Here is a 14,807-nt window from a genome sequence, read left to right as displayed (position 1 = left end):
CATTCTTCCCTTAGTTGACGTTTCCTTCCTTGTACTTTCTCCAAGAAGCCAAGCTGTTCTGCGCTGGGGTTTGTGCCCCTGCTGTTTCCTGCACAGTCACCCTGAGTCTTTCACCTGGTCAGCTTCTACTCTTCCGTTTCTCCTTCAGATCTCATTTTATTTTACTTTATTTTATTTTATTTTTAATGTTTTTATTTATTTTGAGAGACAAAGTACAGATGGGGGAGAGGCAGAGAGAGAGGAAGAATCCCAAGCAGGATCTGCACTGTCAGATCTCACGAGCTATGAGATCATGACCTGAGCTGAAACCAAGAGTCAGATGCTTAACCTACTGAGCCACCCAGGTACTTCCAGTTCTCATTTTAGTATCACTGCTTAGTGAGCTCTTTCCTTTCAAGCCCCTAAGTTAAGTTAGATAGTAAATTTTCCCTTTTCTTTCCCTGTACTTACCACAGTGTTATTTTATAATTATTTGTGTAGCTCTTCATGTAATATCCTGTTAAGCTCTCTAGATTGTTAGCTTCATGAGACTCTGGACCATATTTGACATAACACTGTTTCATTGGCTCTGTGCCTGCAAGCATTATAAGCATTCACTCAACAAATATTTGGTGAAAAATCTTTGGTGAGTGTGACGATTACTTTTATGTGTCATTTTAGCTAGGCCCCTGGATGTCCCGACATTTGGTCAAATATTATTCTGGGTGTGTGTGTGAGGGTGTTTCTGGATGAGATTAACACTTGAATTGGTAGACTGAGTAAAGCAGACTTCCCTACCTAATGTGGTTGGGCCTCATCCAGTCAGCTGCGAGTCGGAATAGTACAAAAAGGCTGACCTGACCCTCTTGTGACAAAGAGGGAACCCCTCTTGCTTGAATACCTTCAAGCTAGGACATTGATTTTTTCCCCTACCTTTGGATTTGAACTAAAACACTGGCTCTTCCTGGATCTTAAGCCTGCTGGCCTTTGGACTGTAACTATACTGTCAGCTCTCCTGATTTCTCAGTCTTTTGGGCTTGGGCTAGAACTACACCATTGGCTCTCCTGGGTCTCCAACTTGCCAACTTCAGATCTGGGGACTTGTCAGCCTTCATAATTGCATGAACCAATTCGTTATAATAAATTTCTTCATATATGTGATGTTTATACACACACCCTTTCATTCTGTTTCTCTGGAGACCCTTGAGCAATTCTGTGAACTTCACAAGCTTCCATAAAGTAACTAAGAGGAGACCAAACATTTTTGAAAATCTCAACTGTGGATCTGAAGTAAGAAAGCCATCTTGTGGTGTTTCTGGGAATATCATGTTGATATGTGAGATACATCGCTTAGACACTGAAGCATAGTTCTCTGCAACAGTTCCTATCTTTTTTTTAGGTTTTTTAAAAATTCCAGTTAGCAGACATACAGTGTAATATTACTTTCAGGTGTACAATATAGTGATTCAACACTTTTATATAACAGTGTTCATCACAGCAAGTGCCCTCCTTGATCCCCATCACCTACTTCACGCATCCCCCACCTACCTCCCCTCTGGTAACCATGTGTTTGTTCTCTAGAGTTAAGAGTCTGTTTTTTGGTTTGCCTCTTTCTCTCTCTCTCTCTCTCTCTTTGCTTTTTTGTTTTGTTCCTTAAATTACACACATGAATGAAATCATACAGTATTTTTCTTTCTCTGGCTGACATATTTGGCTTAGCATTTTACTCTCTAGCTCTATCCATGTTGTTGCAAATGGCAAGATTTCATTCTTTTATATGGCTGAGTAATATTCCATTTTAGACACACACACACACACACACACACACACACACACACCCCACATCTTCTTTATCCATTTATCAGTCGATGAACACTTGGGCTGTTTCCATAATTTGGCTATTGTAGATAATGCTGCTATAAACATTGGGGTACATATATCCCTTTGAATTAATATTTTTGAATTCTTTGGGTAAATATCTAGAAGTGCAATTGCTGGATTGTTGGGTAGTTCTATTTTTAACTTTGTGAAGAAGCTTCTTACCTGTTTTTCACAGTACCAGTGTCTGTACCAGTTTACATTCCCAGCAATAGTGCACGAGGGTCCCTTTTTCTCCGCATTTTCACAACACCTGTTATTTCTTGTGTTGTCGATTTAAGCCATTCTGACAGGTGTCAGGTGAGATCTCGTTGTACTTTGATTTGCATTTCCCTGATCATAAGTGATGGTGAGCATCTTTTCATGTGTCTGTTGGCCATCTGTATGTCTTTGGAAAAATGTCTATTCATATCTTCTGCCCATTTTTTAATTGGATTGAGTTTTTTAAGTTGAATGTTGAGTTTGAGTTTTATAACTCCTGTATATATTTTGGATACTAACCCTTTATCAGTTATGTTATTTGGAAATATCTTCTCCCATTCCATAGGTTGCCTTTTGTTTTTTTGTTTCCTTTGCTGTCTGCAATAGTTCTTAAAATATTTTGTACCAAAGTCCCCTTTGGAAATTTTTATATATAATAGGCTTTGTGTTAGGTAATGTTGCTCAACTGTAGGCCAATGTAAGTGTTCTATAAGCACATTTAAGGTAGGTTAAGCTAAGTTATAATGTTTGGTAGGTTAGATGTATTAAACGCATTTTTGACTTAATGGTATTTTCAATTTATGATGGGTTAGTCAGGGTACAACCCTGTTGTAAAGCTTATTGAGACCCTGATCCATCTTGACATTTTCTTAGGTACTATTCAAATATGAATATCACAGTTCCTGTTCACCAGAAGCACCTAGACCTTGGGCAGGGTAAAACAGTGCTTCAGCAGAAATAATGGAGTGCAAAGTTCCATGATAGAAGTACATGATGTTATGGGAGTACATTGGAGGACATCTCATAATCCAGAGAGGAGGAGGAAAAGCCTTCTTGAAGATCGTCATCATTCAGGATAGGCAAGGGACATTTACAAATTCATGTGTAATTTAATTGGTAATGTGTTGAATTGCCATCTAATTTTTATACTCTGTAGAACCTTTGATTAGCCCAAGGAATTAAGAAATCATGGGGCACCTGGGTGGCTCAGTCAGTTAAGCGTCTGACTTCGGCTCAGGTCATGATCTCACAGTCCATGAGTTCGAGCCCTGTGTCGGGCTCTGGGCTGATGGCTCAGAGCCTGGAGCCTGCTTCTGATTCTGTGTCTCCCTCTCTCTCTGCCCCCACCCCCCATTCATGCTCTGTCTCTCTCTGTCTCAAAAATAAATAAAAACGTTAAAAAAAAATTAAAAAAAAAAAAAAAAGAAATCAAACAAAGGGGTGCCTGGGTGGCTCAGGTCATGATCTCATGGTTCATGAGATTGAGCCCCATATCGAGTTCTATGCTGACAGCATGGAGTCTGCTTGGGATTTTCTCTCTCTCTCTCTCTCTCTCTCTCTCTCCGCCCCTCCCTTACACATACACTCTCTTTCAAAATAAATTAATAAACATTTAAAAAAAGATAAACCAATCAAAGGCACAATAGATGATTACCTTGCAATCCTGATGTTCCGGTTCACTATATGAATAATCACTACACATACTATCATAGGCATACCTGGAGGATTTTGTCTAGGTCACATATATTACACTTTTTAGAATAGTGTAAATGTGCATGTGATTACTAGGGACTCTACTGGCAATAGGTATTACCCATTTGGTTTGGATTATTCATACACAGTTCAAAGATCTGAGATCTGGCTTTTTTTTCTTTTTTTTTCTGAAATCATTTGTGTTCATTTGTAGTTTCAGTAATTTACTAAGAATTACCAGTCTGGTTACTTACCAGGTACTTTTACTGGTTTGGTGACTTTGTGAAATTTACCTTAAACCTTCCTTGGGGACAACAGCATTCCATCTTGCTGAAAGAATTTTAAAATCTTTTTTTTTTTTTAATGTTTACTTATTTATTTTGAGAGAGAGAGAGAGAGAGAGAATGCGAATGTGTGTGTGTGTGTGTGTGTGTGTGTGCATGTGTGGGGAAGGGGCAGAGAGAGGGAGAGAGAAAGAATCCCAAGCAGGCTGTGTGCTGTCAGTGCAGAGCCCTGTGTGGGGCTTGATGACATCAACTGTGAGATCATGACCTGTGCCGAAATCAAGAGTCTGACACTTAACAGACTGAGCCACCCAGGTGCCCCAAGTTTTTAAATCTTACTAATGATTGTAAGAGCTATGTTTGGAAAATATAGTATTGCTACTGATGGTTATTAATTTCTCGGCCTTACAAGGAATCTGTAGGAACTGGGTTTTAAGTGCGAAATACTTAAACTATTTAGTTAAACCTCTCATCCAATATTTTAAAAATCCATTGGCACAAATCAAAGCCACACTGATACTACCTCACACCAGTCAGAGTTGCTAAAAGGAACAAATCAGGAAAGTACAGATGCTGGCGAAGATGTGGAGAAACGGGAACCCTCTTACACTGTTGGTGGGAATGCAAACTGGTGCGGCCGCTCTGGAAAACAGTGTGGAGGTTCCTCAAAAAGTTAAAAATAGAACTTCCCTATGACCCAGTAATAGCACTATTAGAAATTTACCCAAGGGATACAGGAGTGCTGATGCATAGGGGCACTTGTACCCCAATGTTTATAGCAGCACTTCCAATAATAGCCAATTTATGGAAAGAGGAATGGATAAAGAAGATGTGGTTTATATATTCAATGGAATACTACTTGGCAATGAGAAAGAATGAAATCGTGCCATTTGCAGCAATGTGGATGGAACTAGAAGGTATTATGCTGAGTGAAATAAGTCCATCAGAGAAGGACAGATCTCAAATGTTTTCACTCATGTGTGGAACTTGAGAAATTTAACAGAAGACCATGGGAAAAGGAAAGGGGAAAAAAATAGTTTCTAACAGAGAGGGAGGGAGGCAAACCACAAAAGACTCTTAAATACAGAGAACAAACTGATGGTGGATTGGGGGGTGGGGGAGAGGGGAAAAATGGGTGATGGGCATTGAAAAGGGCAATTGTTGGGATGAGCGCTGGGTGTTGTTATGTAAGCAGTGAACCACGGGAATCTACCCCAAAAAACAAGAGCACACTTCACACACTGTATGTTAGCCAATTTGACAATAAATTATATTCATAAAAAAGTAAATGAAAATCCACTGGCTCTCTTAGGTAGAGGTGTTCTTTCTTTTTATTAATTAAGCAAATGTGTCACTTAAACTACAAAATAGTTATACTTGCTTATATCCTAAAATACATAGATGAAATGAATTTTAGGTGTTATGGTTATGGTATTTTGCTGTAAATTTTAGGGTAATGAAACCAAATGTTTTTTTTTAAAGAAGCTGTTGTTAATATATTATTGGTTGTAGCTAATTGATTTTATGCCTCTTAAAGCAGATGATCATGAGAGAATTTAGTTGCACAGATTCAAAATAATCATTTAAAAACTTGCCTTGGAAATGTGTATTCTATCTGGCTGGTGGGTTTTGAAGAAATAAGGTTGTGTACCACCAAAAAAATTCTAGAAGTCATTATCTATGTTTTCAATTAGAATTAAATAGATCAATATCAAAGAGCAGTATTTGGCACTATGGAAGATCTGGGGGAAGAAACCATTCAGTAGAATGTGTCCAGGACAAATTAGTATCACTTCTCTTTCTGTAGTTATAAAATATGCATATAAACTATGTTAATACATCGTTGAAAATATTGACATATAAAGGTACAGCTCACTTTGATCTCTTTATTTCAGAATAATAAATAATAAAAACAAACCTTACAATGAATACATTTTATAATGAATTATACATAAATAGATTACTTAAAGATATTTGTGATTTAGACAGTGTTTTCCTTTTTGCCATTTTGCTTGATTACTTTGAGTCCTTATTCAGGGAAAAAAACAAGGCAAATTACTGAAGCTCAAACATTAAAGATGGTTAGTGCAGAATTCAGAATGTATCTTTTCTGTTTTTATGGTAATTGTTTCTGATAAATTACTTAGGAAAAAGTTTCTTTCTCAGTTACCATGCAAGCACAGTTTTTAATAGAAGTCTCTTGTTATGCCAGGAATTTTGTTTTCATTTCTGCTTGATGGTCTCAGTTTTCTCAAGAAGATATACATAGATCAATTAGTAGAGTCCAGAAGAATAGTTGTCCTGTGTGCTATCCTCAGCAGTGAAACAGCATACCATTCTGCTGTCTAGGGATCTAGTCCAAAAGGTTTTTTAAGGAGTGGTGAAAGTAAAAGAAGGACAGAAAATGAGAAAACCAGGGTTGAACCTTGGGTGTATGAGAATGCTATTAGGGAATTAGAATTATAGGTGGTCTGGAAACCTAATATATGTATAGACGTCTAAACTTTTTAACTACATGAAAGACTCAGTAGAAAGCAAATGGAAGTTAGAAGCTGCATGTATACGTGGGATACACTGTCCTTTGTTGGATAGGCCCCACAGCATAACCCTAAGGTAAAAATTCTTTGAAACAGATACTTGTTACATCAGCTTTTAATAAGGAGAATGCATTAAGATAGTGTTTCACTGTATTAAGCTAGCGTTTAATAAGGAGAATGTGTTAAGCTACTGTTTGTAATTTCTACAAAATATATATGAATATGTCTCTGTTAGTACGAAAAAATGAAACTTAGAGCCAGGATTATTAAATGGTTCAGAATTCCACTTAGCATTTGCTGCATACTTTCTGGAAAGCCGCAGGTTGGTAGGAATCACCTTGATGTGTCATTCTTAAAAACTGTGGTTTAAACAAAATCATGCCATATATATTTTTGAATTTTCAGTGATTTTAAGATTTAAGTTTGCTTATGTGTTAACTTTTTTTTTTTTTTAATTCATAAAGATCAGTAATAGAATATGAACCTAATCATAGGACTTTAACCTGGACCAGTTCCCAAATTTTTAAGCCGTAGTTTTTTTGCTTTGTTTTGTTTTTGGTTGTTGTTTTTTCAGAATCAAATTGACACTATTATGCCATAGAATATTTGGTTAACAGCATATGGGGGGTTGTAGTTACTAAACATGAAAGAATATCAGAAGATAACCAGATGGCATTGCCATTCACATGGCATGCAATATGGGAGACCTGTTAGGTCAGACCGACATTGGAAAATTTATGTAAAAAGACTGGCTAATATACCAATAAATGACTAAGTGCCATTATTAAGTGAACACAGGAGAATATGTTAGTGCTTCTGATAATAAGTCTTATTCTCATAATATTGATAATTTTTATTCTTGGTTTGGAGGCATATTTTCAAGGTGTAATATTCAGAAATTTACTGATTCTTTACATATGTTCATGTATTTTTGAGGCTCAGTTTTACTCTAGCTTTTTTCCCATTTTTAACTTACAAATTTTTCATTTTGAGCAAGAGAAAAATTTATTGAATTTTTCTTTCTTTTTCAATTACATTACTGTACATAATTCTGTTTAGAAAATTTTTTTTTAATGTTTATTCATTTTTGAGAGAGAGAGAGAGAAAGAGAGAGAGAGAAAGTATGAGCAGGGAAGGGGCTGAGAGAGAGGGAGACACAGAATCCAAAGCAGGCTCCAGGCTCTGAGCTGTCAGCACAGAGCCTGATGTGGGGCTCAAACTCACGAACCGTGAGATCATGACCTGAGCCAAAGTCTGACACTTAACAGACTGAGCCACCGAGGCGTCCCTACATAATTCTGTTTTATTCTGAAGAGTTATTCATGACATTATGTTTTTTTTTTTTTTATTAAATTTTTTTTAACGTTTATTTATTTTTGAGACAGGGAGAGACAGAGCATGAACGGGGGAGGGTCAGAGAGAGAGGGAGACACAGAATCTGAAACAGGCTCCAGGCTCTGAGCTGTCAGCACAGAGCCCGACGCGGGGCTCGAACTCATGGACCGTGAGATCATGACCTGAGCCGAAGTCGGATGCTTAACCGACTGAGCCACCCAGGCACCCCTCATGACATTATGTTTTAAAGGATCAGTCTTCCCAGATATTTCTTTAACAGGTGAAGTATGCTTTCCATTTTACAATTACTTTTTTTTAAAACAATATCCCTTACTGATGGCTTTTAATTTTAAACTTAATTTTACCAGAATTAGTATGCTAATCAGTTTCCTCAGCAGCAGTTGTACTATTTTTTAAAATTTTAATATTTCTCAGAAGTTAAATATTTAAAGCTTTCCATTTTGTTTATGTAGCAAGTTACTGAATCCCAGTTATGTCAGGTACTTTTAACATTTATTTATTTATTTTGTTTAAATTTTAATTAATTTAATTTATTTTAATTAAATTCAATTAACTTGAGTTCATATACAGTGCAATATTGGTTTCAGGAGTAGAATTCATTGATTTCTCACTCATATACAATACCCACTGCTCATCACCACAAGTGCCCTCCCTTAATACCTATCACCCATCTAACCCATCTCCCACCCAACTCCCCTCCAGCAGCCCTCACTTTGTTCCCTATCGTTAAGAGTCTCTTTTGGTTTCTTTCCCTCTTTTCTCTCCCTGCCTCCCACCCTGCCTTTCCATGTGTTCATCTGTTTTGTTTCTTAAATTCCACATATGAGTGAAATCATGACATTTGTCTTTCTCTAATTGATTTATTTCACTTAGCATACATTCTGTCTCCATCCATGTTGTTGCAAACGGCAAGATTTCATTCTTTTTGGTGGCTGAGTAATATTCCATTGTCTGTGCGTGTGTGTGTGTACATATATACATACCACATCTTCTTTATCCATTCATCAGTGGGTGGACAGTTGGATTTGCCATAGTTCAACTATTGTTGATAATACTGCTGTAAACATTGGGGTGCATGTAACTCTTTGTATCTGTATTTTTTTCTATTTTTAATTTCTTGAGGAACCTCCATACTGAGTGGTGGCACCAATTTGCATTCCCACCAACAGTGTAAGAGAGTTCCCCTTTCTCCACATCCTCGCCAACACCTCTTGTTTCTTGTGTTGTTAATTTTAGCCATTTGGACAGATGTGAGGTGGTTATCCCGTTGTGGTTTTGATTTGTATTTCCCTGATAATGAGTGATGTTGAGCATCTTTTCATGTGTCTTTTAGCCATCTGGATGTCTTCTTTGGAAATGTATCCATGTTTTATGCCCATTTCTTAACAGGGCTGTTTGATTTTGGGGTGTTGAGTTTGATATGTTCTTTACACTAACCCTTTATCAGATATATCATTTGCAAATATCTTCTCCCATTCTGTAGGCTGCCTTTTAGTTTTGTTGATTGTTTCCTTTGCTGTGCAGAAGCTTTTTATCTTGATGAAGTCCCAATTGAGTTCATGTTTGCTTTTGTTTCACTTCCCTTGTCTAGTAAGATTTTCTCTGGTTGAGGTCAAAGAGTTTGCTACCTGTGTTCTCCTCTAGGATTTTGATGGTTTTCTATTTCACACTTAAGTCTTTCATCCATTTTGAGTGTATTTTTGTGTATGGTGTAAGCAGTGGTCTAGTTTCATTCTTTGGCATGTCACCGTCCAGTTTTCTCAACATCATTTGTTGAAGAGACTTTTTTCCATTGGATATTCTTTCCTGCTTTGTCAAAGATTAGTTGACCATATATTTGTGGGTCCATTTCTGAGTTTTCTGTTTCATTTCATTGATGTATGTGTCTGTTTTTGTGTCAGTTCCATACTGTTTTGATGACTACAACTTTGTAATATATCTTGAAATCCGGAATTGTGATGCCTCCAGTTTCACTTTCCTTTTTCAGGATTGCTTTGGCTATTTGGGGTCTTTTGTGGTTCTATACAAATTTTAGGCTTGCATGTTCTAGCTCTGTGAAAAATGCTAGTGGTATTTATTTTTATTTTTATTTTTTTGTTTAATTTTGAGAGAGAGAAACAGAGCACAAGCAGGAAAGGGGCAGAGACAGAGGGAGACACAGAATCTGAAGCAGGCTCCAGGCTATGAGCTGTCAGCACAGAGCCCTATGTGGGGCTCAAACCCACGAACCATGAGATCGTGACCCGAGCCGAAGTCAGACGCTCAACCAACTGAGTCACTGAGGCACCCTGCTGGTAGTATTTTGATAGGGATTGCATTAAATGTGTAGATTCCTTTGGTAGTATGGACATTTTAACAATATTTGTTCTGCCAATCCATGAGCATGGAATGCTTTTCCATTTCTTTGCGTCTTCTTCAGTTTCTTTCATAAGTCTTGTATGGTTTTCAGAGTACAGATCTTTTACTCTTTGGTTAGGTTTATTCCTAGATATCTTACTGTTTTTGGTGCAGTTGGAAATGGGATCAATTCTTTGATTTCTTTCTCTGTTGCTTTGTTATTGGTATATAGAAGTGCAACAGATTTCTGCTCATTGATTTTATATCCTCGGACCTTGCTAATTCATGTGTTAGTTCTAGGTACTTTTCTAAGCACTAAAAATGGAGCAGTGGAAAAGAAAAAAAAACCCAGACAAAATCCTGACCTCATGGTTTTGCATTGTGGTTGGAGACACAAACCACTGATAAAAAAGCAAATGGCATGCAGAAGGTTCTAGCAATACCACGAGTGTCTCCTGGTGCCTACTGGAACTCCTAGGCAAAGGACTGACAGGCTGCACTCTCTGCTGTTCTCTGGCATCCAGGAGAGAGTGGTTGGGCCAGCCACAGCTGAACACTATGGATTATCATTAGGAAAGGGCCCATCGAGCTCCTGGGGAACAGAACAGCTCCAGAGGACCCCCAACTGAACTTGTAACAATGGGGCATTTGCAGTCATAAGAGTGGCTGCTAGTGGAGAAAAATATCTGGAAACTGGACACCACCTGTGCTGATAGCACTTGGGAGACCTTCTGCTGAGAAGTCAAGATTGTATACAGCTTCTCATTCTGGAGGTTCTGGAGCCATCACTCCCAGCTAGCCCTTGTAGGCAACTTAGAGTGCTCCACTATGTGTCATTCAGTGGACTAATCTATTTGACTTTCTTCAGTCTGTTCCCTGACCCAGAAGTTTAATTAAACGTAAGGCTTTTTCATCAGTGACATGAATAAATGGGCCTATTAATATAAAAAATAAGAAGAAAGAAAGAGTTGCTCATCTGTTGACCTCCTTCACCTACTTTCTGAGGTTCAGTGTGTTCATTTCTCAACAGTCAGGGTCTGTCATCTACCTCTGGGGTGAACCAAATTGTCTTTTCCCCTGAGCAATAAACCTTCTAAAGACTTAGGAATCACTGTTCTACCATTGCAAGAAACTTTCAGGGGCAGAGGAGGATGGCTGTAGAATCACCCATTACAAAGTCAGTGGACACATGTCTACCCATCCAAGCTGTCTTAAGAAGCATCAGTAATGGTCATAATGAGTGAACCCAACCATCATCATTTTGGTGCACTTTTGCCAGACCCAGAGAAACAGTTGTCAGTCTAGTCAAAGAAGTGTTTTGGGCTTCGGTAGCCCCAGGAGGAGTCATCTCCAGGGGAATGGCTCATCCCATTCTTCCAGATTAATGACTACTGGGGTTTCTCTGCTACTACTTCCCCTCTTATTATATTCCAGAAAATCTCTTCAGTCCATTCTGGGTTTTTGTATCAGCCTTCAGTTATATTTTGTTACTTACTTTTGAGCTTCATGTTTTTTACAGTCAGTGTTCATGTAAACAGATAACATAGTATTAAATAATAGGGTTCTAATGGACATACTGGCTGAGTCTGGAGAGGCTTTAGAGAGGCATTAGAGAGGAGGGAGCATTTAAGGTCAGGTTTGAAGGACAGAGAAGCAGAGAAAAATTTTTGTCCATGGTGTCATGAAAGAATAAAAGGGTGTGGTATGTTTAGGCAATGGTGAGAAAGTTTGTGTAGCTAGAAATGTAATAAGAACAGTAAGAGATAGTTTGGGGGAGCAGTGTTGGGTGTGTCAATTATATATAAGGCATTTCCTGATCTATTTTATAGGTTGAGGAACAGCAGGTCATAGGTGGTTCATAATTTTAAAATGTTCATAATTTAAAAATCTCTTGTAACTCCTATTCATTTATATATTTAATGACAGTAATAATATTTATGTCTTTCATTTGCATATCTTCACATCATTTTCTCCATTACCTAATTTCAAACCTCAAATATGAATGACACAGACCTGAAAATATTATAGTACTCTAATATATAAAGGTGAGGAAACTGAGGTATTGAGAGATTACACAGTTGGATGGCCTTGTTTAGGCAATACCAGATGTTCTGATTTTTAATTCCATATATTTGTTGGATTTTAAGTGTGTGTACATCTATAGTTTTTGGTTATTATTCCCTTTAAATTACTGTTTGTTTGTTTTTTTCCTCCATAGGACTTGGCTTTTACCCTGGAAGAGAGACAACAATTGAATATTCATGGATTGTTGCCACCTTGCTTCATCAGTCAGGATATCCAGGTTCTTAGAGTAATTAAAAATTTTGAGCGTCTGACCTCTGACTTTGACAGGTAACATATTCCTGAAGATGATTTTTATGTTTCTCTTAGGCAGTTGTCTATTTTTTTTATTGGATGAGGAAGTTAAAATATTTAGTGATTTGGACAGAGTAGTCAAGTTTGAGAAGAATTTGCCTAGAAATACAATGATGTTTTTAAAAAAAATTACCTTCAGTAGCAGCATTTGAATAATATAAATTTTTCTTTTCTAAACTATATCCTCAGAGAGACCACTTTTCTCTTGTGATCAAATGGTTGCTATAAAGGTGAATTATCAGGAAATGCTATTCTAAAATATATGTATTTTTTATTTTGAGATAGAGTGTGAGCAGGGGAGGGGCAGAGAGAGAGGGGACAGAATATCTGAAGCAGGCTGTGAGCTGTCAGCACAGAGCCCAACAGGGGGCTCAAACTCATGAACCGTGAGATCATGACCTGAGCTGAATCGGATGTTTCATTGACTGAGCCACCCAGGCACCCCAGGAAATGCCATTCTAGACAGAGCAAAACAGGTCATAGTGGCTTTTAGTCAGACTTTAAGTTCATTGTAGATAAAAGCATACTTTTTCAACTTCCAAGCTTGGTTCTAACACTACTGCAGATTTGGGTCACTTACTTTTAGAATTCAGTTTCTGTGTCTGCACAAAGGTAAAAGTAATGTTTTCCCTACCTTTGGAATTAGACAGCCCTTGGTTGGAATTCTGGCTGTATTTCATGAGCAGTGGGGCCTTGAGCAAATTGCTGCAGCCACTGCCATGACCACTGTACATGCCTGGCCCTGTGCTTTTGACCTGGCCCTTTCTTAATAAGGTGCTGAAACCCTCCAAACCTCAGGTTTTTCATTTGTGGATTAAAAGAAGTGACAGTTCTTTGAAAATATTGCTGCAGAGGTTAGAAGAGGTAGCAGACCAGTACCTAGTAAGTATTCGTATTAGGGTTCTCCAGAGAAAAAGTACTAACATATATACAACATACATAACCTGCTGGTTCTATATAGATTGATTGATTGATTGATTGATTGATTGATTTTAAGGAATTGGCTCACATGATTATGGAGCCGAGGTAAGTCCTAAATCCGTAGGCTGACTGGCAGGCTGGAAACCAAGGGGAGAGTTGCAGTTCGAATCCAAAGGCAGTCTTTGGCAGGATTCCTTTCTGCCGTGGGGTTGAAGAGATTAATAATAATAATAATGAAGTAGCAGTCCAATTTCCCTTTGGTAGTCAGGATCAATCACCCCATCCCAACCCACCCCAAAAGAAAAGTAATTCTTTCCTTTGCTTGTTGATTCAGAGGCATATGGTGCCCAGAGTGGCTAGCAGTGGTTTTAACTTCCAGTTCAGTGAAATCATTGTCTCCTGGTAGAAACATTCCTCCCTTTGGAACTAAGACTTCTAGGCCGGCAGAGCGTAAGTTCACAGGGACAGGAAGCAGAAATTTTGTTAGTCACCGGAATGGGGGGGTGGGGGGGTGGGAGGGGTCATAGTGGTGCCACTTTTATTTCCATCCTTTGGTTCGTTGACCTGTGAATCCTGGCTATAGGAGAAATAGCACCATATATTGGACACTGATTCAGAGTATAGCTAGCATTCTGGAGAACCTTGCCCCAGCTTTGCAAGGTGTTGCCACCTACCTCGTACTGTAACTGAGTCACCAGAAGGCCATTCTATCATTCTGTCAAGCCAGCTGCTTCAGGATGGTGGGAAACATGGTAAGACTAGTGAATTCCAAGAACATGGGCCCATTGCCACATTTCATTTGCTCTCATTTGAAGTAAGTTCCTTGATTAAAAGAAATATTGTGTGGAATACCATAGTGGTGTTTAAAGCATTCTATAAATCTGTGGATTGTAGTTTAGCCAGAGGTATTCTGTGCAGAGAAGGCAAATTTGTATCCATAGTAAGTGCCTATTCCAGTTAAAAGAAAAAAAAAGCACCACCCCTCCATGATGGAAGCAGTCCAGTGTAATCAGCTTGCTGCCATGTAGCTTGTTGGTCATCCCTTGGAACGGTGCCATATCAGGTGCCCAGCATTGGTCTCTTCTGCTGGCGCATGGGGTACTCAGCAGTGTCTGTAGTTAGATTGGTCTGGTGAGTGGAAGTTCATGTTGCTGAGCCCATGGATAACCTCTATCACTGCCATGGCTACTTTTCATGAGCCCATGAGCTTCCCAGGGGCAGCTGAGGAAGGAAGCTGATCCATTTGCCTAATGTGTATGTTTGCTGTTTCTTGAACTCCTTTACAATCTCTTTCATTTGTTCTGTTAGTCTTTCCTTCAGACTCAAATGTTTTTACTTTACATTCTTTTCCTGGGCCATTTACCTCTACCGTGTAAGAGCTAGTCACGTTCATGTTTTTACCATAGACTGTTCCTCAAGTATTTATTGAACATCGGCTCAGTGTCAGGTGCTCTTTCAGACATTA

The 14,807-nt window shown here is 38.4% G+C and overlaps 1 protein-coding gene across 1 annotated transcript in view; it reads left to right on the top strand.

The window, feature by feature from the left end:
- The window catches only part of ME1 (malic enzyme 1), a 199,467-nt gene that overhangs the window by 15,954 nt on the left and 168,706 nt on the right, over positions 1 to 14,807 (top strand). The window contains exon 2 of the mRNA XM_086707319.1: positions 12,264 to 12,397. Within this exon, the coding sequence (XP_086563445.1) occupies positions 12,264 to 12,397 (134 nt within the window). The remainder of the gene's footprint in view (positions 1 to 12,263; positions 12,398 to 14,807) is intronic.

Source organism: Puma concolor, chromosome B2, assembly GCF_028749965.1.
Source record: "Puma concolor isolate L17-30 chromosome B2, mPumCon1.1.hap2, whole genome shotgun sequence".
Taxonomy (NCBI): Eukaryota; Metazoa; Chordata; class Mammalia; order Carnivora; family Felidae; genus Puma; species Puma concolor.
This window is presented reverse-complemented; position numbering and strand designations above follow the sequence as displayed.